Genomic DNA, 26,718 nt, shown 5'->3' on the forward strand with positions numbered 1-26,718 from the left:
CCTTCACCTCCTAAGTGGTGGGATTGTAGGCATGTGTCACTACACCTGACTCAAAACCACTGATGTGTTTGTCGTTGTTTAGACTTATTATATGATTTACTTTGCATGTGTGTCTGTGTAGGGTGTGTGTGTACATGAGTGTGCAGGAGCCAAAGGAGACCAGAAGAGGCCATTGGATTCTGGAGCTGGAGTTACAGGTGGTTGTGAACCTTGAAATGGGTGCTGGGAACTGAGCTCAGGTCCTCTGGAAGAGCAGCAAGCAGGCTTAACCTCTGAGCCCTCTCTCCAGGCCCACCATTCATCTCTAATTTCAAAAGAATTATGAATACATCTTAGAAAATAAAGAGGAGCTGGGTGGTGGTGGCACACACCTCTCTAATCCCAGCAGAGGCAGGCAGATCTCTAAGTTTGAGGCCAGCCTGGTCTACAGAGCTAGTTCCAGGACAGCCAGGACTACACAGAGAAACCCTTCCTAAACAAACAAACAAAAACAACAACAAAAAAAAAAAAAGAAAGAAAGAAAGAAAAAAAAGGGGGGCTGGAGAGATGGCTCAGAGGTTAAGAGCACTGGTTGCTCTTCCAAAGGTCCTGAGTTCAATTCCCAGCAACCACATGGTGGCTCACAACCATCTGTAATGAGATCTGGCGCCCTCTTCTGGTCATACATGCTGTATACATAATAAATAAATAAATCTTTAAAAAAAAAGAATGAATTTAAAAAAAAGAAAGAAAGAAAAAGGAGATGAGAACCCTGTATGCTGCAGTGCCCAGCGCAGCTCCTGTGGACATCTGGAACAGACCTTTCATACATCTTTTTCCTGCGCTTATGTCTTATCTTACTCAAAACTGTGATAATTTTACCATATTTTATTTTTCTTTTTGATACTTAAAATATTTCACAATTAGAATGAAATTTAGGTCAGTTGGCAGAGCGCTTGTCTACCATGCACAAAGCTCACCGTTGGGGAGCACTGGATAAACAGGCTGTAGTGGGGTACACCTATAATTCCAGTACTTGGGATGGGGAAAGGGGATCAGGGAAGCTGAGTATGGCGTACTGTGGAGCATGGGCAGGAGGCTCATTGGAGCTTGCTGGAGACTGTCAGCTTACCTCCAGGTTCAGTGAGAGACCTTGTCTCAGGAATAAGGTGGGGACATTGATAGAGGGGGACATTGTGCACCCTCCTCTGGCCTCTGCACATGTACAGATGCTCATCCCTGTGCACACACATGTGTGTGCATGCATATACTACACAAAAAAATCATACTTAATGTTTTAGTAGAGTAAGCAGCTCTTTGAATGCCTCGGAGACTAAACACTGTCTTGGAAGTGACAGGCGTTTGAGGCTGGTGGCCTTCAGGCTCCTTTTCGTGAGTGTCTGTACAAATAGATACGGCCTTAGCCTTTTTGTGTGTGAGTAGGAGCCCACACTACATGGTATGGTTGGTTTTAGGCTCTGGACTATTTGAACCAGATCTTTCCAGTGGTGCACGCTGCTCTGCAGGAGTTCTGCCTTTCCTGACCCTGCGTCAGAGTCATCTGCAGCTGTATTTGTCACGGCCATGGGCACTGAGATGAGAGGCTGGCCAGGGACTTGCTCTTCTCATTCCCAACCCCTGCAGGGTACCTACCGAGAGCTGCCACTCTGCCTCCCTTTTCCTGATGACCCAAGCAGGTGCCTTTGCCTTCCTGGATGCCATCCTTTTATATGGAAGACGTGGGCATTAATAATACCTTGTGGGGTGATGGCGAGGAGTCAGTGCGATGACAATTTGGCATTTAACTCGGTGCTTGTGACAGGGGAGCTGCTCCGGGTTGTTCCTGAAATACGTGGTTTTGTTGTGTTGTAAAGGGTGCTGGGGGGAGGGTCCTGGTACATTTGATTTCTCCCCATTCAAGGTAACTTACTTGGATTGGATGCCAGGGTTGGGACTGCTAGTGCTGCAGTTTTGGGGGGCTTGTTGGAGTGGAGCGGTGTGACCAGGTTTCCTGCCTGACTAGATGCAGCCCACAACTGCGTGCTGCTCCACGCACCATCCTTGATAACTGCAGCATAGCCTATCATCCCACAGCTGCCCAAACAACCCGTTGCCATGGAAACTGGTGCCAGCTGCAGGAGAAGAATTGGGGCTGGGTTGTGACAGGGACAGGCAGTGGGTGGTTGAGGACAAGGCTGAGTGGGGTGTGGACAAGCATGGGCACAGAGCCCAGCGAGTTATCTACCCCAGCCTCTCGGGGACCCAGAACTTTTTCCTGGAGGTTGCCTGGGTGGAAGCAGGGGCAGATAGAAGAGTTCAAGGTCAGGCTCTTAGTACACAAAGACTCCAGGTAGAGATTTTCCTGAGTTGTAATTGCCTTCTCTGATAGACAGCATCCGCTCAGCCCGAAGGTCACTGAGCTCCGACAGGAGACCTTGGCCATGTTGTATTCCTTGAAACAGACTCTTGGAGGGGGTGGGACAGGGAGGGTGTCAGGGCGCCATTCTCTTCTCTGTCTGGAGCTCTGCGGTACCCAGAGAGGTCAAGAGCTGCTCTGGGCATGAGGTAGGAGGTGTGGGGAGGGCGGCTCTGGCGGTTTGCCCTCTTCCCTTGGATGCTCACCATAGTTCCTTTGTCCTGACCCAGACACCCTGGCCCAAGGTGCAATGGAGGCAGAGCCGGGGGGGGGGGTGGGGGGAGGTGTGTTCTCAGTGGGTGACCTAAGAATAGCTTGTTTATCTGGGAATGTAGCTCAGGGGCGGAGTAGTTATCTAGCATGCACAAGGCCCTGGGTTCAATTCCCAGCTCTGCAAACAACCAAACAACCAATTTCTCTCTCTCCTTCTCCACTCAGCTTTGTGTGTGTGTTTGTGATACAGAGTCTCATGTAGCCCAGGCTGGCCTCAAATACACTGTGGGGCCAAGGATGACTTTAAACTTCTAATCTTCCTGCTTCTACTTCCTACATGCTAGGATTGTAGGCGTGTGAACCAAGTCTGGTTTGTGAGGTGCTGGGGGCTGAACTAAGGCTTCATGGGAGCTGGGCAGATACTCTACTGGCCAAGCCACACCCCAGCTGCAGCTCTTTTTTTTTTTTTTTTTTCTTACTGTGAATTTATTTGCTCTGTCAGGAGCGTCATACTCATCATCTCATTTAACCCCCACAAGAGCACAAAAAGCCAACGTTAACATCCCCATTCAGCCGAGAGAGAAAACTGGCTTCTGGAAATTAGTGACTCACTCAAGCTTACAGGGCCACAAGGGGTGAAACCTGTGCAAGTTGAGAGGCTGGCAAAGGCCTGGATAAAGGGTTCAGATGTGTAAGGAATTGTATTGTAATTTGTGGAGTGATTAGAACGGAGCGGAGGTGTGGGGGTGTGGAGTGGGGTGGGCGTGTTCCTACCTGGATCCTGAAGGTGGATCTCATGGCATGGACGTGGTAATCAGAAAGCTGAAGTTCAGAAGACCATGGATGCCCAGAGGTTAGAGTACGGCAGAGGACCAGCCTGTCAGAGCTGGGTCTGGACAAGGGAAATAGATGCTCAGCACACAGAGGAGGTAGGAGAAACATGCGGGAAGAGGTCATGTCCGGAAGACTGAGGTGGGCATCTGGGAGTGGTACAGGATAGAGTGGTAGGTGGGGTCGGGGAGGAGTGAGAAAGACCCGCACAGGCAGCGTTGTCTGGAGGAAGTGTAGAGGTATCTGTCAGGAGGGAGTCCTTCTGGGGCAGGAGCCAAGGAACCTACAGCATCAGTGTAGAAAGAGCTTGATGTGTCTTCAGGTCATGATCTTTACATCAACACTCTGAGGTAGATGCTGGTATTATCCCCATTTCGCTGATGGGGAAACTGAGGCACAGAAAAACTGAGTAGCTTTCTCAAGATTGCGCAGATCCTAAATGCTAGCAACAGGTACTCAGTGCACACACATGCCACAGTTATATTTGCAGCATTTGGGATTTATTCCTTCCTTCCTTCCTTCCTTCCTTCCTTCCTTCCTTCCTTCCTTCCTTCTTTTCTTTTGCTATTACACATGGAGATGCTGTGCAGTTTAGCGTATGTTCTTTGTGAAATAGTCCTGGCTGTCCTAGATCTCTGTAGACCAGGCTGGCCTCAAACTCACAGAGTGCTGGGATTAAAAGCATGTGCCACTACCACCTGGCTGGTGAAATAAATTCTTAATTTTTTTGTGTGTGTCTGTAAAATATGAACAACTGCCAAGTGATGGTGGTACACACCTTTAATCCCAGCACTCAGGATGCAGAGGCAGGTGGATGGGTCTTATTGAGTTCAAAGCCAGCCTGGACTATAGAGTGAGTTCCAGGACAGCCAGGGCTATACAGAGAAACCCATTCTTGAAAAACAAAACAACAACAAAAGTACACACAATATAAAATGTTGGTCTTAATAATTTTTTAAGCATACAGGTCAGTGGCATTCATTACATTTATATAGCTGTCAGGACCTTTACACACACACACACACACACACACACACACACACACACACACACACTCCACAACTGAATCTCTCTACCTATCAAGACAGTAATTCCCCATTCCTGTTTACTTCCAGACCCTGGTAACCATATTTTACTTCTTTTCTTTCTTTCTTTCTTTTCTTTTTTTTTCCCCAAGGCAGGGTTTCTCTGTATTCCAGCCTGTCCTGGAACATGCTCTATAGACCAGGCTGGCTTCAAACTCAGAGATCTGCTTGCCTCTGCCTCCTGAGCACTGGGATTAAAGGCGTGTTCTACCATTGCCTGGCACATTTTAGTTTCAGTCTCCCTGAATTTGATTACAGTAGACACATCATTGTTTGGAGACTGAAGCTGCTTCACTTTGCAGAACATACAGGAACAGCACACTGCTGTGTGCATATACCGTGGTTTGTTTAGCATGGCAATGTATCTGCAATTGATTTTTGACTGATATGGACTAGGGATCCAGGTACAGCCTTTGTATGGAAATGTAGCTGCTCTAACACCACTTCCGGACCAATCCTGTCTTCCCTTGCTTACATGCTGTGTGAGCACCGTCACAGAACGAGCTGCTGTGTGTCGGATGGGAGTTCTAGTTTTCCCATGCTGCCCCTGCCTATGCTATGTTTATGCTGGCTCTTTCTTATACATATTAGAACTTGTTTGTCCATTTATAGCCTCCTCTGAACCTGTTGGGACTTCAGTTGGTGTAGTATTGAACTGTCAGCCAGTTTGAGGAGGAATAACATCTCCATAATACCAACCAAGTCTTTGATCTTTGAACATGGATCTCTTGCTTGTTCGAATTTTCTGGAATGTCTTTTAGTAGTTGTTGTTTTTTTAATCTTATGCATCTTTTCCCCCCAGATTTATTCCTAAACAAAATATTTATAGCTAAATTTTTATTATGGAAAATTCTCAATAGGTCTAAACATAGGTTGTAAGTGTTGGTTGGTGTGTTTTGGTTCATGAATTGGCTATGTCACCTGGCATGTAAGCAAACATGGCTATATGTTTACAATTTGCTTGTGGCTGAGTTCATGGTGGAGTGTCAGAGTTGAGCAGTTTTTGCCAATCATGTAGCCAATATCAAAGATATTTTTAAACAATTTGGTGCTGGTTAGGTGATCAGGACAGATTTTTGTCTAGTTCAGTAGAGGGAAGTATACAGCGTACATTGAGCTTCGCTCCTTTCTGTACAAAAAGCAACTGTGCATTTTAAAGAATGAGGAATACAGATGGGGCAGGCAGGGACTTAGTCTAGGAAGTGAAAATCCCAAAGTGTTGGTTGGTATAAATGTCAGCAGAATAATTTTTTTCTAGATGACAGATATCAAGTCTAGGAGCTGGGTCCTTCAGATGTTGGTGGGAACAAGCAGTGAACTTGAGGGTCTCCCGTGGGTCTCCTCGGGCAGGTGATTTAAGTCTAGGGCCATCTTAGGGATGTAGCCTTGAGCTTCTAAGTCCTTATAGACATAAGTTTGAGACTCAGTTTTGAAGAGCCCTCGAAGGGACTTGTGTAGAGTTTGGTCAAGGAGACACCATTTTTTGTTGCTGTTTTCTCTGTGACAAAAATGATTTCTGAGTCCTTTGTGTGCTCACCCACCTATAGCCACCATGTGTCCCCTTACCTTCAAGCTGGCAACAATTCCTTAATGGTATTAACAGTTCAATACTCATTCAGTGCCAGACTTCCAGCAGGTGCTCATTTATTCTATTTAGTTAATAATAATTATTATTTTTAGATAAGATTTTATGTGTCTCAGGTTTGGCCTTGAGTTTATTATAGAGCCAATGATGAGATGGAACATTTTGAGACAGGGTCTTTAATAGTCCCCACTGTCCTGAAGCTCACCATGTAGGTGAGGATGACATTGAACTCCTGATGCTCCTAAGCTGGGATTCCTGGAATGCACCGCTGTGCCCGGTTTATGTGGTGCTGGGGATTGAACCTGGGGCTTCGTGAATGCTGGGCAAGCACCTTACAATTGAGCCACATCCCCGTCTGACCTTGAACTCAGATCCTCTTCCTCCCTCCTCCTGTTATGATTATATGTGTGCATCACTGTGCCCAGTTTATGTGGTGCTGGTGATGGAACCTGGGGCTTTGTGCATGCTAGGTAAGTATTCTACCTACTGATTGACATCCCCAGCTCTAATTCTTTTATTTATGTATGTTATTTTTGAGATAGGGTCTTCCTGTGTACACCAGGCTAGCCTCAAACTCATACTCTCCCTGCCTCTGCCTCCTGAGTGCTGGGATAAAGGTGCGTACCACCATGCCCAGCTCCTGATTGATTGTTATAGTTTGCCTTTTAATGTTGGATCCAAACAAAGTCTGCACATTTTAAGTGGTTGATAAGTCTTTCATGTCTTCTTTGATCCACAGGCTCTCCCTGTCCCTTGATTTTTTTTTTTCTAGTAAGCTGAAGAAATGAGGTTGTTTAATCTATAATTTATTGCATTCCTGTTTCATAGTTAAACATGGCCCTTGTGTGTGTTTTTCCATCACTGTGAAAAATCCTGGAGAAGAGCCTCCCCAGAGAGGATTTATCTTGGCATGCGATTTCAGAGGTTTTCCGTCCGTCACATCAGGGAGGTCAAGGGTGGAGCAGAGTGGGCACACAGTGACCAGGAAGTGGAGGGATCACCATTGCTACGGACTTCCTCTTCCTCTTTGGTTCCATCTAGGCCCTCAGCCAAGGGGATGGTGCTGCTCACTTTAGGGTGGTCCTCTGGGAGTAGTTATCTTCCCCAGGAGACCCCTCACAGGCCACCTCACAGAGGTGTTCTTTGCAAGCTGTCTCTCAGTACAGTCAGGCTGCAGTCCGACTAACTCCCTCTCTTCCATTCTCTGTAGTTCCCGCAGAATGCCGTTTGAATCAGAAGTTGGGTTAGAATTAGATGCTGTTTGGGGCTTGTGCCTCTCCCTAGGTGGGGGTGTGGTGTTTCCATCAGAGGGGCCCACAATAGCTGCTTGTACGACTTTATATTCTTGATGTTTTTCTAATGTGGTAACTTTAAAAACTGCAATATCTGACTGTTGCTAGCATTAAAAAAAAAAAAAATAACATGATTGATTTTTGCCTATTGATTTTTGTGTGTAGGAATCTTGCTGAACTCTAACTAATTCGTATAATTTATCTGTTTGGCTGTTTCTGTGTTCTACAGAGACAGTTCCATGAGGACAAATGGCGTTTCCTTTACAGTCCTTTGTACCATCCCTTCCCTTCCTCACCTGCTGCATGGTAGCCCCGGGGAAAGCTGCTCTCGGGGACTTTGGTTTGTTCTGGGTCTTAAGTGAAATTGTTCATGGTTTCATGTCTGAAGTGTTTTCCTACTGATGCCCTTAGCAGGCTGGGGAAGCTTTCCTCTGTTCCCAGATTGCTAATCATTCCGGCTGCACAGTGCGTTTGGGGAGATAATCATATGACTTTTACCCCCTAATTTATTAATATGGAGAGTTAGTGAGTTTTTAAATGTTAAGCCTAGCTTGCCTTACTGAAACAATTGCAACTTGATGGTGTCCTGGCGTGTATTTGCCTGTGTGTGCGCGTTTCTTATTTTCCGAGTTCTTCTTATTAATTTGCTTGTAGATTTGCACTTCAATTGATGAGTTAACTGTCCTGAAATGACTGAACTGTGGGCTGCGTTGTCTTCTGGAGTCATTTGTATGAGGTTTGAATTATTCGGGTTTGGAACATTGTGGGAATAGAGTGTTGGTTTAAGACAAAGACCAACCCTTAGCATGGTGTAGTTCTTCAGGAGAAATGCGTCTGCCCTGTGGATGTGTCCTAGGGATGAGGTTATGTCACAGACTCAGCTAGCTGGCCGTGCTTTGTTTCTATCCAGATAGAAATGTGGGTCTCTTGAAAAACCAAACAACAACAACAACAACAAAACAAAAGAAAGAAAGAAAGAAAGAAAGAAAGAAAGAAAGAAAGAAAGAAAGAAAGAAAGAAAGAAAAGGAAAGGGAAATGGTGGGTGAGATGCGGGTCTCTGGTAGCATTAAGGGGGGCAGTGGGCAGATGGGGGTCACAGCAAGTGGTACCTTCTGCTCTGCGGTTCTGCTGTAGCCTCAGGTATTGAAACTCTTTGTCCTAGAAGGTAATGGTTTGTGGATGGGTCTGAGAAGTTGGGATTCCTTGGCCCTTGCTTGCAAATGACTTTGTGACTTCCAGATAGGCCTATGTATTGAGATTCCTCAGCCTTTGGCAGCAACCAGAGTTCCAGCCCTTCTGTAGGTCCAGGGAGGCAGGATTCCTTGGCCATTAACACCACCAGCATCCAGTGTTAGATCTCTTAGCCTTGGGCTTGAGGCCCTTGGTTCTAAGGCTCAGCTTGACAGCCTCATGGGATTCTGCTGGCAACCGGGGCCTCTAGTCACACTTCTCTGGGTCTTTACAGTCTTTTATCCACCTTCAGCCTCGGCTCTTGACCCTCTCTTGTCTCTTGCCTCCACTGTCCTGTTCTTTCTGGACTGATCGCTCTTGAATTGTTCAGGCTGCTGCTGCTGAAGTGAAGGCAGCCTGGTATGCTGGTTGCTGCCGTTCGTGCCGGCTGCTGTTTCCGCTACACCTTCCCTTGTGTTACCAGCTTGGTCTGTGCTCACAAAGCTAGACACGAAAAAAGCATTGGAGAGAAGGCTTTATTGGGCCTCATGTCACAGCATCAGAGAGGTAGCACAGGCTAGTGTCTCCCAACCACTTCTCTGGGGCTGAGTAGCTTGCTTCTGTAGATTCTAAAGCCTGAGAAAGGGTGTTTGGACCGATTACAGCTGTTTGTTTTGGACCAATCATAAACATTTCTTTTTTGGGATGCTCATAGGTGAGCCTCTTAACACCAATCACAATCATTACAACTTTTGGGAGGACCAGTCACAGCTATCTGTTTTGGATCAGTCACAAACATTTGGGTGGGCCAGTCCCAGCCTTTCCTAGCACCAGTTATAAACCTCCTTCTGACGGCACACTGGGAAAACTGCTCCCTTCTGGCCTCTGTGGAAATAGCTGCAGGGTGGTCTAGAGTTCACTGGGATGTGTGCTGGAGTCTGGTAGAGACCGTGCCTTCAGGCCCTCGGCAGTGAGCAGACATAGCCTGTAGTTGGTTTGTTTTCAAGATTTATTCCTTTTTATTTTTTATGTGTATGGTGCTTGCATATATGTCTGTGCACCATGCACATGCGTGATGCCTACAGGGGCAGGAAGAGAACATCAGATCCCCTGGAGCTGAAGTTACAGGTGGTCGTGAGCCACCATGTGGGCTCTTGAAATCAAACCCCTGTGTCCCTGGAAGAACAGTCGGTGCTCTTGCCTGCTGATCTCCCTCCAGACCATGCTGTAGCTTTTTTTTTTTTAATTTAATTTATTTATATGTATACAATATTCTGCCTGCATGTGTCCCTGCAGCCAGAAGAGGGCACCAGATCTCATGACAGATGATTGTGAGCCACCATGTGGTTGTTGGGAATTGAACTCAGGACCTCTGGAAGAATAGTCGGTGCTCTTAACCCCTGAGCCATCTCTCCAGCCCCCTGTAGCTTTTTTCAAAAGATGCTCGTGGAGCATTCTGGTACTGACAAGAGGCAGACAGGCTGCCTGTTGGACTAATAGTCTGTTTGCTCAAGGCGGCAAGCTCGAGTCCAGGGGCTGTTAACTAGGGCATCAGGTCGCCTCATCACCAGCATCTTGGTAACAGGAAAATGAACTTCAGAAGAGGTACTTAGAGTATAAACTTATAGAAGATGGGTCCAGTGAGATGGCTTAGGAAGTCAGTCAAGGTGCTTTCCTGAGTTTGATCCCTGACGTCCAAATGGTGGAAGGAGGTCACACACAAGTTGCCATCACCTCCGCATCATGCCCCCTACATAAATAGATGTAATAAAATTAAAACACCCCCAACTTATCACTAACACTAACAGTGACTTGGACAGATTTTTAGAAGCACCTTACCATTGCTTCCCACTGCCCAGTGCTTTGGGAAAGGTGAGCCAGGCTCTTGTGTGTCTCTATTATATTAATTATGCTATTAATTAATAAATAAAAAATATTTTTATCTTATGTGCATTGGTGTTTTGCCTGCATGTATGTGTGAGGGTGTCAGATCTTGGAGTTACAGACAGTTGTTAGCTGCCATGTGGATGCTAGGAATTGAACCCCAGTCCTCTCTCCACCCCCCAACTCGGAGCCACTTTTGTTAAGTTATATTTTTCTAGATATGTGTCCATGTTATCTGCGTTTACAGATTCATTGGCAAATTGGCATAAGTATTTATTTCACAATGGTGTCTTGCTTTTAACTGCTGTGTGTTCATAATTGCTCATTCCAGCTCTGTCCAGCTGTATTCTCCTCTTCTGTAATCATCCTGGCCAGGGAATTGTTTTCTTCAGAGAGTCCATGTTTCCTTTTGTTGTTCTGTTTTCTGTTTCTAATGTCTTTCTTCAGCACATTATTTCATAACACCATAAAATGGCATTAGTTCATAATTCCCCTTTTTTCCAATAAAGTCATTTAAAGCTATAAGTGAACCTTTAGAATATCACTTTTGCAGCACCCACAGACTTTAGCCTTTTCATCAGCCTCAATATTCTGTAGCTTTATTACAAATTGTGTCTGTTGAAGTCAGAGTCCCACTTTTTCCTTATTCTCCTGTCCTGGATCTCGCTCTGTAGACCAGGCTGGCCTCGAACTCACAGAGATCCGCCTGGCTCTGCCTCCTGAGTGCTGGGACTAAAGGTGCACACCACCATTGCCTGGCTTCCCTCATCTTTTTAAAAATTTATTTTTATTTTGTGTGTAAGAATGTTTTGCCTGCGTTGTTTGTAGGTGTACCATGTTGTGCAGTGCCCTCAGAGCCCAGAAGAGGGCATTAAACATTAGAATGAGTGTTCCAGACAGTTGTGAGCTGTCATGTGGATGCTGGGACCTCTGTAAGATCTGAAAGTGCTCTTGAACGCTGAGCCTTCTCCAACCTTTAATTACTTACCTATTGCTGTGAGGAAGCAACATGGTCAAGGCAACTTATAAAATAAAGTGTTGCATTTGGTTTATGGTTTTAGAGACTTCAGATTTGATGATGGGACCTGGTGGTGGCGCACACCTTTAATCCCAGCACCTGGGAGACAGAAGCAGGAAGATCTCTGAGTTCCAGGCCAGCCTGGTCTACAGAGTGAGATCCACGGCAGTGGATTGATGGTGGAGCAAAGGAACAGTTGAGAGTTCACAACCTGATCCAAAACCAGGAGGCAGAAACACACAGAATCCCACAGTCTTTTGAAACCTCAAACCTGGCCCCTAGTGGCACACCTCCAGCAAGGCCACACCTCCTAATCCTTCCCAAACAGTTCCACCAATTGGAGACCAAGCATTCAAACCTATGACCCGATGGGGCCATTCTTATTCAAACCACCACAGAGGGCTTAGTGTTCAAAGTGTTTGCTGCTCTTACAGAGGAACCAAGTTCAGTTTCCAGCACTCACCTGGGGGTTTACCTGTTAACTCCAGTTCCAGGAGATCCAGTGCCGTCTTCTGGCCATCTTACGCAATAGGTGCACACGTGGTTCCCTTACATGTAGGCACACACTCATTCAATAACACCAACTTACTTGCTGATCTTTGGTTTTTGGCCCAGCTGTGCAGTATTCTGTTCATGTATGTTACATGTACATTTGAAAAGAATGTGTGCCCTGTGGTTGTTAGGGGTAGTATTATCTACATAGGGTAAAGCGGTTGTTTGTTTTGTAAAATCTGTTTTCGTTCTTACCGATTGTTTTGTCTGCTGGATGCAGAGGTACACGCTTGTTGTGATGGTGAAATTGTCTTTTTTTCCCACAGCTCTGTCAGCGTTCACTTCCTGGCTTCTGAGATTGTGTTATTTGATGCTTGTAAGTTCCAAGCTGTAGCTCTGTGGTGGACCTGCTTGTCGCTGAGTTGTGAAGTCTTTGGTTTATATTATCCTGGCTCTGCAGTCTCTCATTGGCTGTTAATATTGCTCCAGTACTTTGTCGTGCTTGGCATATGCCTGCTCTCACATTCTCACTTAAGTCCATTTGTCTCTTGGCTTTTTTCATCATTGTATTTTAGAAATAGTGCTTATACTTCATAATTGGATTTCTCCCCTCCCCTCCTCTCCCCTCCCCTTTTTCTTCCTCCCTCTCCCTCTCTCTCTCTCTCTCTTTCTTTCTTTCATTCTTTCTCTTTCTCTTTTTCTTTTCTTTCCTTTTTTTTTTTTTTTTCCCAGACAGGATTTCTCTGGATGTAGCCTAGGCTGTCCTGGAACTCTGTAGACAAGTTAGCCTCAAACTCACAGAGAGCTACCTGCCTCTGCCTCCTGAGTGCTGGGATTACAGGTGTGCAACACCACCACCTGCCTGGATTTTCTTTCTTTTTCTGCCCTGCCTCCTCCTTGCAGTGGAGCAAATGAACATCTTTTCTAATAAGTGAATAAATAACTAAAATAAGCCAAAACTACTCAGAGAAACCCTGTCTTAAAAACAAACAAACAAATCCTAAAATAAAATGTGATAATTTTTGTGGTTGTCTGAAATATTAATTCATTTTGGTATTACTTTTTTCATTTGAGACATGATTTTATGTAGCCCAAGCTGACCTCTTGCCTTGGCATCTGAGATTGCAGGCATCTGCTACCATACCCGAGTGCGTTCTTGCAGCTGCTGGCCCTACTTGTACCTCTCAGTGGCCCTCTCGGGGATTTTACACTAATAATTCACTTACCAAAGGATACATCTTCCCCTGAGGAGTAGAAAGGCCTTGAGATGCTTTCATTCCAAGCATGCATCCTCCCAGTTTGTGTACTATTCTTACCCGGTAAATTGGTCCTTTCTTAAGCTTTTAATCCCCCAAATTACACACCATCATTGTAATTCTAGACAATGTTTAGGTTCAACACAATATTTTTCTTTTTCTTGGCTCCAAGTTCCTCATTACACTCATCCTTTCCTGTGTAGAGTATTTTTTGTCTTTCCTTCCAATTCAGGTTCCTCCTTTAGCATTTTTAAATTTTTGGGTTATTTGGGTTCATTTTGCCTTAAGTACATTTTGTTTACTGAGTAGCATACAATTATCCAGAAAAGCAACTTCTGTTTTTCTCTACGGTGCTTTTTCTCATTTTATGCTCAAGAAAGATTTTGCCATGGTCTACAGTGGACTGTGGATGATTGCTTTATTTGAGCAATTTGAAAATAATTTCCTGCTGTCTTCCGGCTTTCCTTCGCGACATTGGGGAGCCAGCTTTGGGTAAGCACGCATCCCCTTTGTAGGCATGTGGCATTTAGTGAATGAGTGAAGGCGGCATCTTCTAGAATCAGACTGGCTGAGTTTAAATGTCAGCTCTTTGGCTTGCTAGGTAATTAATCTCTGCGCCTCAGTTTCCTCTTGTGTCAGATGTGTTAATGACAGTATCGACGCTGACCTGAAGATGGAGAAGGGGGTTCAGAGCACCAACACTGTTCTCCACAGTAGGGACCATTTTAATGTTCTTGCTGGCCATTATTTTTTCTTTTTGGTTTTTAAAGTTATATGTTTATTTTTTAAAAGGTTTCTGTGTCTGTATGTGCACTATATGTGTCTAACTGCCCCATGCATGCTGGTGCCTATGGAGCCAGAAAGGGTGTCAGGTCCCCTGGAGCTGGAGTTACAGGTGGTTGTGAGTTGCTTAAAGTGGGTGCTGGGAACTGAACCCCAGTCTTCAGCAAGAGCATTAAGTTCTCTTAATCCACGAGCCGTCTCACCAGCACCCCCACCCCTTTTAGACTGTGTGCGTGTGTTCGAGAACTTTTGGAAGACGAAGAGGGCATCAGCTCTCCCTGTAGCTGGAGTCAGGGGCATTTGGGGGCCGTTCGATGTGGATGCTGGAAGCAGAACCCAGGTCCTCTGAAAGAGCTGTTGAACCCCCTCCCCAGCCCCCTCTTGATGCTTTTTGAATCCCCTTACTGGGGATTGATGTCTGTAGGTGTGAGATTCCTTTAATTTCCTGTTTGAACTCCACAGAACTTTTCAAAACTGTGAATTGTTCTCTTTTACCATCGGCCCTGGAAACACCCTTAGCTGTGTACCTTCAAGTGTTGCTTCCACCGAATTTTCTTTGCTCTCTCCTAATTAGTTAGATTAATTAGACCTGCTCACTCCCATCATTTGCATCTTCTTGACTTTGCTCCACAGTCTCAGTGCTCTGACTAGTCTGGATAATTTCTTGAAATCCATCTCCCAGCTCATTAATTGGCTTCAGCTGTGTCTAATGTGCTATTAAACCTATACACGGAGTTTTTTATTTTAATTATGTTTTTATTTCCAGAAATTGTGTTTGGTTCCCAGCTGAATCTGATTGTTTTGGTCTTTCCCTTCACTCTTTTCTCCCTCCAACTGTAGTTCTTGTACATTCATCCTGTTCTGTGTTCTGTTGGCTACGTCGAAAGACTGAGCCTCTGGGGGCTGGCAGAAGGACCCCTGAGGCCAGAGCCAGCCAAAGGCCTTCGACTGTGAAGGAAAGCCTGGTCTGTACCTCTCCTGCTCCCCTGCCCCCAATGTCCCCTTTTCCTTTTTCCTCCTTCATTCTCAATTACTTTTTTTTTCCTGAAAGGCTGATTCATCCCATGGTTTGAAGAGGAAGCCAAGGGTAGAGTCTCTCTCCCAGCACCCAGTGCCTTTCCCGCCGGCAGCCAGGACTGTTAGGATCTGCAGAGACTTCCAGATATATTTTATGTGTAGTCAAGCAAATACACATTTAAAAATTCATTCTCTCTGTAACGCAAATGGTAGCATGCTACATATATTGTTCTGCACTTGCTTTTTAATAAAAAATATGTTTCTGGTTATGAAAGAAATACATGCTCATTTTGAATAACATCAATTCCCAAGTGTACACATGTAGAGAGTGAAAGTCTCCCCGGAATTCATTCCCTAGAGATAACATCTATTTTGCATCTATAAATATATATTTACATAAATGGGCTTATGCAACAGACACTATTTTCTAACCTATTTTTCCCCCTTTTCTCCCAATAACACATCATGATATCGTTCCATGAATCTTTCTTTCTACAGCTCCACATAGCCCCACAGTATAGGGCTAGGGTGTGGAATGGGAAAGAATTAAGTTCCAACATTAACTGCGCAGGTCAGTAGCGCAGGACTTTTTATAGCCGATTAAAGCCTCAGTCTCCTCATCTGTGAGGTGGTAACATAGTGTACACTTCGTCATGGTCTGAAACAGCAATGAGACCATGCAAGACATGTGTACCCTCCAGGGCCCCAGGAGAATGTCTTTTCTTTGTTTTGTTTTGTTTTGTTTTTTTTCGAGACAGGGTTTCTCTGTGTAGCTTTAGAGCCTGTCCTGGCTAGCTCTGCCTGCCTCTGCCTCCCGAGTGCTGGGATTACAGGCATGTGCCACCACTGCCTGGCGAGAATGTCATTTTTAAATGACTCCCTCCCCTGTTAACAATCACATAGAATTTATAATCTGGATGTGTCCTAATGTATTGACAATGCCCCCATTAGAAGACACTGGGTTATGCCCAGTGTCTTTGTTACAAATGCCAGCACACCATTCCTGTGAATTCTCTGGGAGTGGGGTGGGTTACTGGGTCCTCTGGATTTTAATCTCTGTACCCCTTTATTTTTTCTCCAAGGAGAAGATGAGAGTGCCCTGTGGAGTGAAGCTCGTGTACTATGTAGGTGTTCATCATCACCGCCCCTCCTCTTTGTTTGCCCTGGGATGTGGGTGGGCTGGTCCTCCTCAGCAGAGGCTCTGAGCCCTCTCCCCCTACCCCCTTACCTCAGGGATGCTGAAGCTTAGACTTCCGTTTCTCTCCAACCTTTCAGCCCAACTCCCCCCTACACACAGACACACACACACTTGCTTCCAACACAATTCCTGTGATTTCTAACATACTGAAAAAATTTAAATGCACCTTTTTTTTTTGAGCTGAGGATCGAACCAAGGACTTTGCGCTTGCTAGGCAAGTGCTCTACCACTGAGCTGAATCCACAACCCTAAAATGCACCTTTTAAAAGGAGAGAAAAGTCCAAAGGAAGCAAGAAAAGGAGAAAGCACTGGGTATCTTGTACAACAAGCCCCTCACCCTCTATCTACCAATCCTGAAAAGGCACAACTTGTAGGCTCCAAAGAAGCGCTGAGTTTCCCAGCAGTAGCGGTAAAAAGAGAGCAATATGTCAGACATGTCGAAGCTACTCATCACTTCTAAATAATTTTGAAGAAGTTTCTCTTAGGGACACACACGGTGGTAGTTGCTTTAGCTTCAGAGTTCCTGAAAGAGATCTTTGAGCAGGAGGAGGTGGAGTCAGGACAGGTGTGTCCTATCTGATGGGGGGTCAGGAGGACAGTGGCAAGGGTCCTAGTGTAGAGCCTGTTTATGCAGGGGCGGGAGGTTAGAGGGGAAGTAGAGAGAGTGGGCACAGAGACAGGTGGCTTTGTTTCTGGGCCAGAGGCTGGCCAGGCAGCAGACACTTAGTGAGCCCTACTATGTGCCAGGTCTTTGTGGACACTGGGGGTATAGTACTGACCCTGTCTTTATGGAGGTCTGGCTGGTGGAGGCCAGCGACAATAAGTAATAGAAGCCGAGGCAGGGACTAGTTTGGACAGAGCGTGCTCTGTTCCTGCAGGTCTGCTCTGGGCCAGTGATCCAGCTCCTAGGGGCCTTCAGCAACAGCCATCCAGGGAGACAGCTTGAAACTCTGGAGGACTTGAAGGTCAGCTCAGCCAAGAGACAGAGAAAGCCCATGACTTCTCACCCCGCCAATTATCAGGTACAAAGCTAACTTCTTTGTCTAGGTGCTAGTGATTAATCTTGCTTCCATGAGTACCTTCGACATGATGTCACTGAGGCCCAGGATAGGGTTAAAGTCACACAGACCAGTGTTTAGAGGTAGGTTAGCCCCACTTGGCTGCTGGCCTGGGCTCCTGGCCTGGGCTCTGTGGATGGTCTTCTTACTAGGTATGGGAGTTTGGGGGCACAGGGGAACTGGGCCTCCATTGTGTTTGGAAAGGTTCTATTGTGATCTTGGCTGACCCACACGTCCCACTGCACCAGGGTTCCCAGCCATCTATTGGATATAGGACCATAGAGTGCTCTTAGATGCCTCCTTCACCCCAGAGCTCCTTGGGGAACTCTCCGTAGAGGCTGAGTGGCCATGGGTAAATGGAGCCCTCCTGGTACAAGGTAGCGCCGGCTGGAGTAGTCCTCTTTACCTTGTTCATCTCTCTTCACAGTGTGACCTCATGGAGACTGAGAAGCCTCTTCAGGAGAGGACCGAGGACCCAGGTGATGGTCCACAGAGCCTGGGGGAGGATTCTCACCCCACGCCTGGCTTCGGCTAGGATCCTTTTCTTCACTCACCATCAGCCCAAAGTTCTCCTCCAAAGGAACTGGGGTCCTAGGTCCTTAAGGAGGGATCCAAGTCCCCTCAAATCTGCCCCTCCTCATGTTCCATGAAGTCACCTGGGATCACATGGCACATTCCCCCTACCCCAGGTGAGCAGGAGTCTGTGCTTCTGGATGCTGGAGTGCGCTCTACCGTGGTCCGTGCCATGCAGGAGGTGCTGTGGACCCGGTAAGGCTTTGCTCCCTACCTCCCAGATGTGCTGACAGCTGTCCTGTGTAGCTCTGGGCCAGGCCACATTTGAGAGAGAGAAGGGGGAGGGAGGGAGGGGAGGAGGGAGGGAGAGAGAGAGAGAGAGAATGAATATGTGTGTATCTAAACACATTTAGACATTTAGTACATGGAGGTCACTGACTCCCACAGCCAGTAGTGAGCTGAAATGTAAACCTGGGTGTCTGTAATACATGGCTTCAGTTGCAGTGTGAGTGTGGGCTGGGAGGGTCGCAAAGATCTGAGCTGAAGGTTCTCGCTTACAGATGGTGAGACCAAGCTCAGAGAGGGCAGGAGTTGGCAAAGGCCGCCCAGCAGATCAGGAGTAGATTGGGGGTTGATGTTTCACTTCCGCACCCCAGCTTGGTTCTGTGCTCTAGTTGATTCCTTATCCCCCAACTTCAGGCTTGATCCTTTCCACACAGACCCAGAGGCCTGGCTTTGACACTTGTATTGCCCCTGGCCCATTGTGTAGCCTTAGGGTGAGCCCTGAACTCTGAGCTCTCCCTTTGTAAATGGAAGATATACCATTTCTTCTTCACAGAGCTGGGGTGGGAGAGTCACCAGGTCCATGGGGAAGCACCTGTAACAGAATGGAGGTAGCCCAGCCTCTGTCCCCTACCCCTGCCTTTCCTTCTGAGGCTGTGAGTGGACAGCTTCCCTGCTCAGGACTTTCTTTTGCTCACAGTGTCCAGGAGCTTCCGGACCTGTTGCTGAGGGAAGAAGAGGTAGCGGGCATTGCAGAGGGCATTGAGGCCGCCCTCTTCCATCTGACCCAGGACACCAACCTCCGCTACAAGACCAAGTTCCGCAGCCTGCTCTTCAACCTGAGAGATCCCCGGAACTCTGTGAGCTGGGGGAGGTGCAGCCGGCTCAGCCCTCCCTTGGGGACACTCAGAGCAGACAGCAGGTTGAAGTGGGTGCTCCCAGGGTGAAAGGGTGCATTCTTTTTCCCCCAGGACCTGTTTCTCAAAGTGGCTCACTGTGATGTCAGCCCTCACGACCTGGTACAGATGAGCTCAGTCCAGCTGGCCCCTAAGGAGCTGTCCCGCTGGCGGGACCAAGAGAAAAAACGGGTGAGCTGTGGAGACAAATTACATGAAGTGGGAGGGCCTGTGTGTGTGTGTGGGGGGCGCTAAAATGGAAGATAGTAACAGAGGAAAAAGGACAGATGGACAGTCAGGACTGAGGAGGAGCTGGAGAAACAGAAAGCAGGCTGGAGGGAGAGAGTCTTCCAGGACAAAGGTAAAAAAAGAGCCACACTTGTGTTTTTTCTGTGGAGTTAGGCTGGGTGGGGGGGTGGGAGGACTTCCATGAAGAAGTTCCCAGTGCTCTTCCCATCTCAACCTCAGGTTTGAAGGAAGGGATCCTACAGCTCCACCCTCCTCGGGCAAATCATCCTATGCCCTGCCCATGCCCGTGGACCTCGCCCTGCGAGGAACTCTTGGGTGCAGGGAAGGCGTGACATTGAGCGGGCTTTTGGGAAGGCTGGCCTAATGTTTGGTGGTCAGAGGTGGACCGAACTGGTCCAGGGCTGAGGTGCTGAGGAGGAGAGGGTCCTAAGTGCTCTTCTGGGAGAGCTAATAGCCCAAGTCCAGCCAGTGACTCCAGTTTCTCAGCTAAGTTTCTGTCCAGGCACTGGTGGTGTCGTAGGACGGGAACAGCTGTGTAGTTCAGAGGTCAGTGCAGCCTCTGTGCAACAGCCATTAAGAATTCCAAGGTGGGGAGCTGGCCACATACGCATGAAGCCCTGCGTTTGAGCTCCAGCATCCATGCAAAAAGTCTGGCATGGTGGCATGTGTTTATAATCCCAGGGTTGGCTGGGCGGTGGAGATAGGCAGATCCCTAGGGCTTGCTAACAAGCCTCGCCTAGTGAGAGACCTTGTCTCAAAAAGTAAGGTGGATGGCTCCTGAGGAAGCACATCAAAGATCAATCTCTGGCTTCCACGAGCACTTGTACACACGTGCACATGCATCCAGCCAGCCACTAACATGCGTGCCTGCATGTGAAGAATTTCAAGGTAATGAACACAGAACCTGAATTGAGTGAGGGCCTCTTGGAGTACAAGGCCCAGCATTCATGTCCTCATCGTGGAGCCCCCTGCCTGGGAGTGGGGGTGCAGGACCCCTGTCTTCCTGCACCATTAGAAAAGGAGAGGCAGGCCTCCAGTTTAGGTGACATTGATCAGCAAGGAGAATGACAGCTAGCTTGGGGTTGCTATGAACCTCGGAGTAGGCTGGGCCTTCTCCATGTGCTGTTTAATACCGTGTTCTTAATCCCCAGAGAATAGATAAACTGAGGCTTAGGGCCACTAAGTGGTGGCCCAAAGTCAAACTAATCCTTAAATCTTTATTAATGGCCCATCTGGGACTCAGCCTGTTCCAGACGCCACAGCTTCCCCCCTGGGGTGGAGGTGGGAGGGGCAGCCAGAGGCATAATTGACTTGGGCGAAGGCCAAGTCCAGGAACACTTCCTAGAGGAGGCAAGGCTTCAGTGAGTGGAACCTGGAGGGGAGGTAGGGCTCAGGGAGGGGGGCTTGCTTTCTAAGTGAGCAGAGAGAGGCTGGAAAACAAGTGGGTGCCAAGGGAGGAACTTTGGGGGAGGGAAGGGAGTTGACTGGTTGCTTGGGGGCCCTGGCTGAGTCTGCCATGGCCTCTGTAGGGCCTGGACATCCTTGAGCAACAACAGAAGGAGCTGTCTAGACTTCCCGCCTCCAAACTGACTCACAAGGGTGAGGTGGAGATCCCACGGGACTCAGACCAGATGCTGACCCTGGAGGACCTGATGGTAAGGGACAACCTGACTTAGCCACAGGTACCCCACTGCCTACTCCATGGGCTCCATGTTCAAGGTTTAACAAGCTCTGTGATCCTGGCTGTTGATGGTCGAGGCCTGAGAACAGGTGGTAGCAGTCGGCCTGGGGGCTGGGCTTCCTTCTTTTGTGTTCAGAACACTCACCGTGAGTGGCACTAAGGCTTGTCATTGTGGTCACCCCAGCCCCAGCAATTCTGGCTTCAGGCACTAGCTTTTCTAGATGTGAAAGACAAAGGCCTGTTTTATTAGTGGGTTTATTTGCTTGGGGATGCCACAGGCAGGGAATGGCCCCACACCCTAGGCCATCCAGGCAGAGAACCTCCTGAGCTTGCCCTTGTACCCGGAGAAGGCCCAACATCTAAGTCTCTCATTGATGGGTCAGCTCCATTCCCTGGCACATCCTGTACCATCCTGCAGCGGAGCGCCCCCATCTTGCCCAGAGCCTGGTTGTTATAGTGGCTCCTCTGCCCCGGCTTGGCTAACTGGCATCTCCATGTCCTGTGGCCAGCAGGACCTTCCCCTTGCCCCACATCCGACACTCTCAGAAGGCCACTCTGGCGTGGTTGGGGGTGGAGGGCAGGCAGGTCCCTTGGCTTATGTTCATTCCCTCAGTACAGATTGGTTGGACCCCTGCTGGGTATTAGGCCCCCGGAGGAAATGACAGCAGGTGTGACAAGACAAACTCCAGGCCCCACCCCCCGCCCCCCCCCCCTGGCATCCAAGCCAAGAAGAATCAGTGCCAGTGCAGAGAGGAGCCCTCAGGGGGTGCAGCTGCTCCCCAGTCCACCCCAGCCACGTTCCCTCAAGAGGCTGAATGTCAGCACTCGAGAGGGACTGGAGACACAGAGAAGAGGGTCAGGAGAAGGGAAGAGAGGAGATGGCAGAGGAGAAGGTGACAGAGAAGAGCAATCTACCCCATATTGAGCATCTGCCCTGTGCCCCTCTTATAAACAGCACCTCATTTGAACATGGCGGTTACTGACACAGTACGTGCTACAGCCTTCCAGAAACCCGAACCATTGACCCAGCTTAGTGTAGTGGGCAGGAGTGGCATGGAGATGTGAACCTGGTAGCGTTTCAAGGATCCCTCTGAACCCTCCAAATGCAGCCTGCATCTGTACTTGGAAGGGATTTCTAATGTGAGGGGAAAGATGGTTAAAGGTTTGTTCTTGCGGATTCTGTCCTCTGCTTCTGAGAACTTGACTTAAGGAAAGGTTGCAAAATTTAGGAAAATACTTTGTGTATGAGGATGCCTTCAGGGCTCTGTAACAGCTGGAGGTGATCAGAAAATGTCTAGCAACAGAGGTGACAATCTGCCCATAGTCTGTCCACAGGGTCTAGAGAAGGGGGCAAATGTCTTTATTGCAATTAACGGGCAAAATGAGGGTATAAAGGATATTTGACCCTAGCTGTTCTAGAAAGGACCCCCAGACTCTCTGCACAGAAAAACTCTGACAACGGGCACCCAGTGACTCAACAGTTGTTGTTGTTGTTTTTAAAATTACAATTTTTCAATTTTTTTTTGAGACAGGGTTTCTCTGTGTAGCATTGGAGCCTTTCCTGGAACTCACTCTGTAGCCCAGGCTGGCCTCGAACTCACAGAGATCTGCCTGGCTCTGCCTCCTGAGTGCTGGGATTAAAGGCATGCACCACCACCACCTGGCAATTTTTTTTTTTAAATTTTTTTATTTCCCAAGTTTTCTTTACAAATTTTCAATAAAATTATAAAAATTATTATAAAATTAGAAAAGAAGCATATTTAGAAAAATAAACAACATTCCTGAGACTCTCTACCCATAGAGGACTCTTGACCTCCCTGGCCACATTGCCATCTGTCTCGCTCTGCCCCCTTGCTTTCCAGGAACCCATGATGCCCCAAGAGTGCAGCCCACAGGCCCTGAAGAGCCCCCTGGAGGACACCACAGATCAGCATCAGCACCACATCTGGGACTCCAACTGCCACATCTGCAAGGGTGGGTAGGATGGCAGGAAGGGCGCCAGCAGTGGCTGGCTGGAGCCACATGTGGGCATCAGCCACAACCTGGGTGGGTAGCCCGGTTCGAAGGAGGCAGAATGGGAGAGCCTGTGCTGCAGGCCACCTTGGGATGAAGCTGGCTGAAGACTGGTCGTCAGGCTGTGGCTGTCTTCTGTCTCTGCTCATTTTTCAGTTCTTGTTTCTGCTCTTTGCAGACAGGAAATCCTCAACTGAACTGCCAGGCCTCTCCAGAGCCATCATGAACAAGGAGGAAAATGCCATCTGGAAAGCCCCAAGTCCAGCTCCTGTGTCCTCTCCAGAGATGCGCACAGCAGGGGAGACACCTTCCAAGGAACCACAGGACAGGTATGGGACTGGGAACCTTCAGGGTTCCATGCTAGTGACAGGCGAGGTGAGCATGGATGGGAGAGGCCACCAGCTGGCGCTATAACATATACACACGCTGCAGGAGCTCTGTTATGACCTTAAGTCTTCCCATGTCTGTGAGCCTCTGTTTTTCTATCTGTGAAATGGAACTCATGCAGCCTCCTGGTTCCCTCCTGCACGATGCCATACTTGGATCAGTGCTCAGGTCTCTGCAGTGAGAATGCAGTACTGGCTGTGCAAAGGAGGGGGTGCTGGGGACATCCTAATGAATAACTTTGCCTGGCCTTGCCCTGTTGTCCCTCCTTCTAGACTCCAGATGCCTGTTGGGCCCAAAAATGTCCCACCCAGCCCTCCGCCCTGGGAGGGCTCACTAGACATGTTCTCCATCAAGCATTTCCGGGTCAAGGCCCAGTTGATCTCGGGACACAGCTGTCAGCTTGTCCAGGTACTCACTTCCACCTACAAGGACTCCCTTCCATACTGCCCAGCCCAGTTGCTAATTCATCCATCGGTTCTACACATCACCAGCAAGCCTTGTGCCAACTATGAGGCCAGATGACATACTAGCCTGATCCTGAGACACACTGAGCATGACAGCTCTCTCTACCTCAAGGCATAAGGCAAGAGAGGTTCTGGGAGAGCATCCTGGGGCCTCTCAGCTCACAGGAGGGTTTAGGAGTGATTGTCGAATGACTGACTGATGAGCTAAACTGTTAGGTGGGGAGTGAGCATGAACCTGTGAGACTTTGGCCAGAACAACCTGTAGGCCTTCAGGGGCAGTTAGAACTCTCTGGGGAGTCCCTGAGAGTCTGGATACTTTGTCTGCCCTTCTCCTCAGGCTTTGGCCTATGATAATGGGAAATGAAACTGTCTAAAAGGGTGGGAAGCTGGGTGCTGACCAATCACCTACCCCTAGGCTCTGCCGGATGTCATTCGCTCAGCAGGCTGCCTCCCACCGAAGGACCTCTGGGATCTTCTAGACCTCATGTGCCCAGCCAGAGCAAAGGTAAACAGCCTGCTGTTAGGGCACCCTCTCAATTGGCCTCTCCTTCCCATTACCTTCCCTCCCCACCTAGATCCTAGGCTCATCAATGACTCTGGGCAAGATCCCCCCTCTCTGTCTTCTTCCTAGAACAGTGGTTCTCAACCAGTGGGTCGCAACCCCAGGGACGTCAAATGAACTTTTCACAGGGGTCCCATATCAGATATCCTGCATATCAAATATTTACACTATGATTCATAACTTAAGTTGCAAAAAATCACAATTATGAAGCTGTAACAAAAATAATTTTATGCTGGGCGGTGGTGGCGCACGCCTGTAATCCCAGCACTCAGGAGGCAGAGGCAGGCGGATCTCTGTGAGTTCGAGGCCAGCTCGTCCAGGACAGGCTCCAAAGCTACAGAGAAACCCTGTCTCAAAAACCAAAACAAACAAACAAGCAAAAATTATGGTTGGGGGTCACCACAACATGAGGAACTGTATTAAAGGGTGGTAGCGTTAGGAAGGTTGAGAACCCCTGTCCTGTTGAGTCTGAGTGTGCCTGCAGGCCAAGAGGATGAGGCTGCTTTGACACTTCCTGTTGTGTCCCAGGACATCTGCGTGGTCAGACTGTGTCCCCATGGGTCTCGGGACATCCAGAACTACCGCATGCTCTACTGCTACCTCAACAACAAGCAGCGGCACTGCCTGGCGACTGTGCAGCATGTGAAGATGGTCCTGCTGCCCCTACCTGCCTTCCAGCCTCTGCCAGCCAGGCTGCGCCCTCTGGGAGGCCCAGGTGAGAACCGAGTGTGTACCTGAATAGCATTGCAGCTGCTTTTGAGCCCAGGGTAGCCGGACAGAGGCAGATGCAGACAACTGACTGAAAAAGTTAGGAGGATGGGCCTGACTCTGCAGCTGCCTTAGCCAGGCCTGGCTTCAGGGCAAGGATCAGTCTAGGTGTAGCCCTAGGAAGGCACCTATGGAAGAGGACCTTAGGGACTCAAGAGTGGCCTTAAGACCTTTCTGGGCTGCAGCTCCCAGTATTGGAAGCAGATTGACATGTCCTCCATCAGGCGGTTCTGGGCAAAAGCCCAGCTTGTCTTGGGACATAGCTGCTAGCTAGTCCAGATCCACCTTCTATGTTCATGAGGTCTCCCTAAATGATACTGCTCAGCCCACAGCCATTCACCCCTCATTCATTCATAAGTCATTGCCTCACTTTGTGGTAGCCACAAGACAGATGATACACCAACCCCCGGGATGGTATAGAATTTCTTCATTAAGCCTTGAGGTCAAGCCATCCATGCGTTACCCTCTACCAGGTGACCCTTGATCACCTAGACCAAGCATTCTGAGATAGGCTCACTTGCCTGCTTGCTTTTCCCCATCTCACTGCCAGGAAGTTCTCATGAGCAAACTTCCAGACCTACGGCAGCTTTTAGGGAATCCATGTTGACTTCCTCCAGGTCTTGAGACTCTTCTTTCTCCTTTTCCCAGGTCTCGAAACCACTCACACGAGCCTGTTACTGGCTGTACTCTTCCCTAAGGATGGGCTTCCAGACACAGCCCTGTCCAGTGCCGTGGGGAACAAGGTTCCCAAGACTGCCTCCTTCAGCAAAAATGTGGAGAGGAGATGCTACAAGCCAGAGGACAAGACACCAGAGACAGCCCTGAGAGGATCACCTTCCCAAGGGGAGGCCCCAAAACAGAACTTGGCCAAGGGTAACCTGGCTCCAAGGAGTGGTTGTGCTTGGCAGGGCCTCCCCAGAGGCAGGGGGAGGCAGGGACCTGGCTGGGGACAGCAGTCCCCAGAAGCAAGTTGGTGCCACCCCCAACATCCCAATTCAGGTGGATCAGTTTTTTCCCCTGCCATTGGCCATGAACAGCACCTCCACAGGGACTCCTGTTTCCACCAAGACCTACTCCAGCACCTCAAGGTCTTAGTGACCATGAGTCACCAGTTCCAGGCCTCTCTGTGGCCCCCAGGTCAGGAGCCCCTCCCCCCACCCGCTGCAGTATCTGCAGTTCGGGATCCCCCTAGGCCAATCCCAGACCTTTCTCTGGGCCCTATGGATGGAGGTGGCTCTGAGTGTCTTTGGCCGGAGAGGCCTGACCCTTCGGACCCACCAGAACAGAAGTGTTCATTCCCTTTCTCTCAATGCTGAATGAGAGGAAAGGCCAGTCAGCTCTCCCCCACCTGCCCAGTTTGTATCTGATCTGCAGCCTGTTGGATGGTGATTTTTGGTTCAATAAAAATTTGGCAAAATAAGAATTGTATCTGATGGCTGTGTAGGAGCATCTCTAGTCTCATCCAGATGTGGCTTGAGGTGTCTTTGAAATTTTTTTCCACAAATGCATGACCTCCCCTATTGCTGATTGGGGGTTCTGAACCATCAGTTTGCCCCAGAATGAAGGTTTTGCTATGTGGCTTCTGGAGGCATTTTAAAAAATACTCTGAGTTGAGTGTGGGCATG

General features: G+C 48.3%; 1 protein-coding gene across 1 annotated transcript; it reads left to right on the forward strand.

Moving 5' to 3' along the window:
* Positions 1-2,437: 2,437 nt before the first annotated feature.
* Spocd1 (SPOC domain containing 1) lies at positions 2,438-26,498 on the forward strand. Its single transcript, XM_036177311.1, has 14 exons — positions 2,438-2,544; positions 16,105-16,146; positions 17,099-17,242; positions 17,706-17,757; positions 17,968-18,046; positions 18,774-18,933; positions 19,045-19,161; positions 20,748-20,873; positions 22,762-22,873; positions 23,091-23,241; positions 23,572-23,707; positions 24,179-24,268; positions 24,854-25,040; positions 25,742-26,498. The coding sequence occupies exons 2-14, from the start codon at positions 16,111-16,113 to the stop codon at positions 26,407-26,409; spliced, it is 2,058 nt and encodes a 685-aa protein (XP_036033204.1). The 5' UTR covers positions 2,438-2,544; positions 16,105-16,110; the 3' UTR covers positions 26,410-26,498.
* Positions 26,499-26,718: the final 220 nt, after the last annotated feature.

Source organism: Onychomys torridus, chromosome 2, assembly GCF_903995425.1.
Source record: "Onychomys torridus chromosome 2, mOncTor1.1, whole genome shotgun sequence".
In the NCBI taxonomy this organism is placed as follows: Eukaryota; Metazoa; Chordata; class Mammalia; order Rodentia; family Cricetidae; genus Onychomys; species Onychomys torridus.

Excerpts from the sequence above, each read along its gene's own strand:
- Spocd1 (XM_036177311.1), top strand. The coding sequence starts at position 16,111 with ATGAGAGTGCCCTGTGGAGTGAAGCTCGTGTACTAT. Across the intron at positions 17,758-17,967 it reads GGAGAGGACCGAGGACCCAG|GTGAGCAGGAGTCTGTGCTT; the intron begins GTGATGGTCCAC and ends CCCCTACCCCAG. Across the intron at positions 19,162-20,747 it reads GGGACCAAGAGAAAAAACGG|GGCCTGGACATCCTTGAGCA; the intron begins GTGAGCTGTGGA and ends TGGCCTCTGTAG.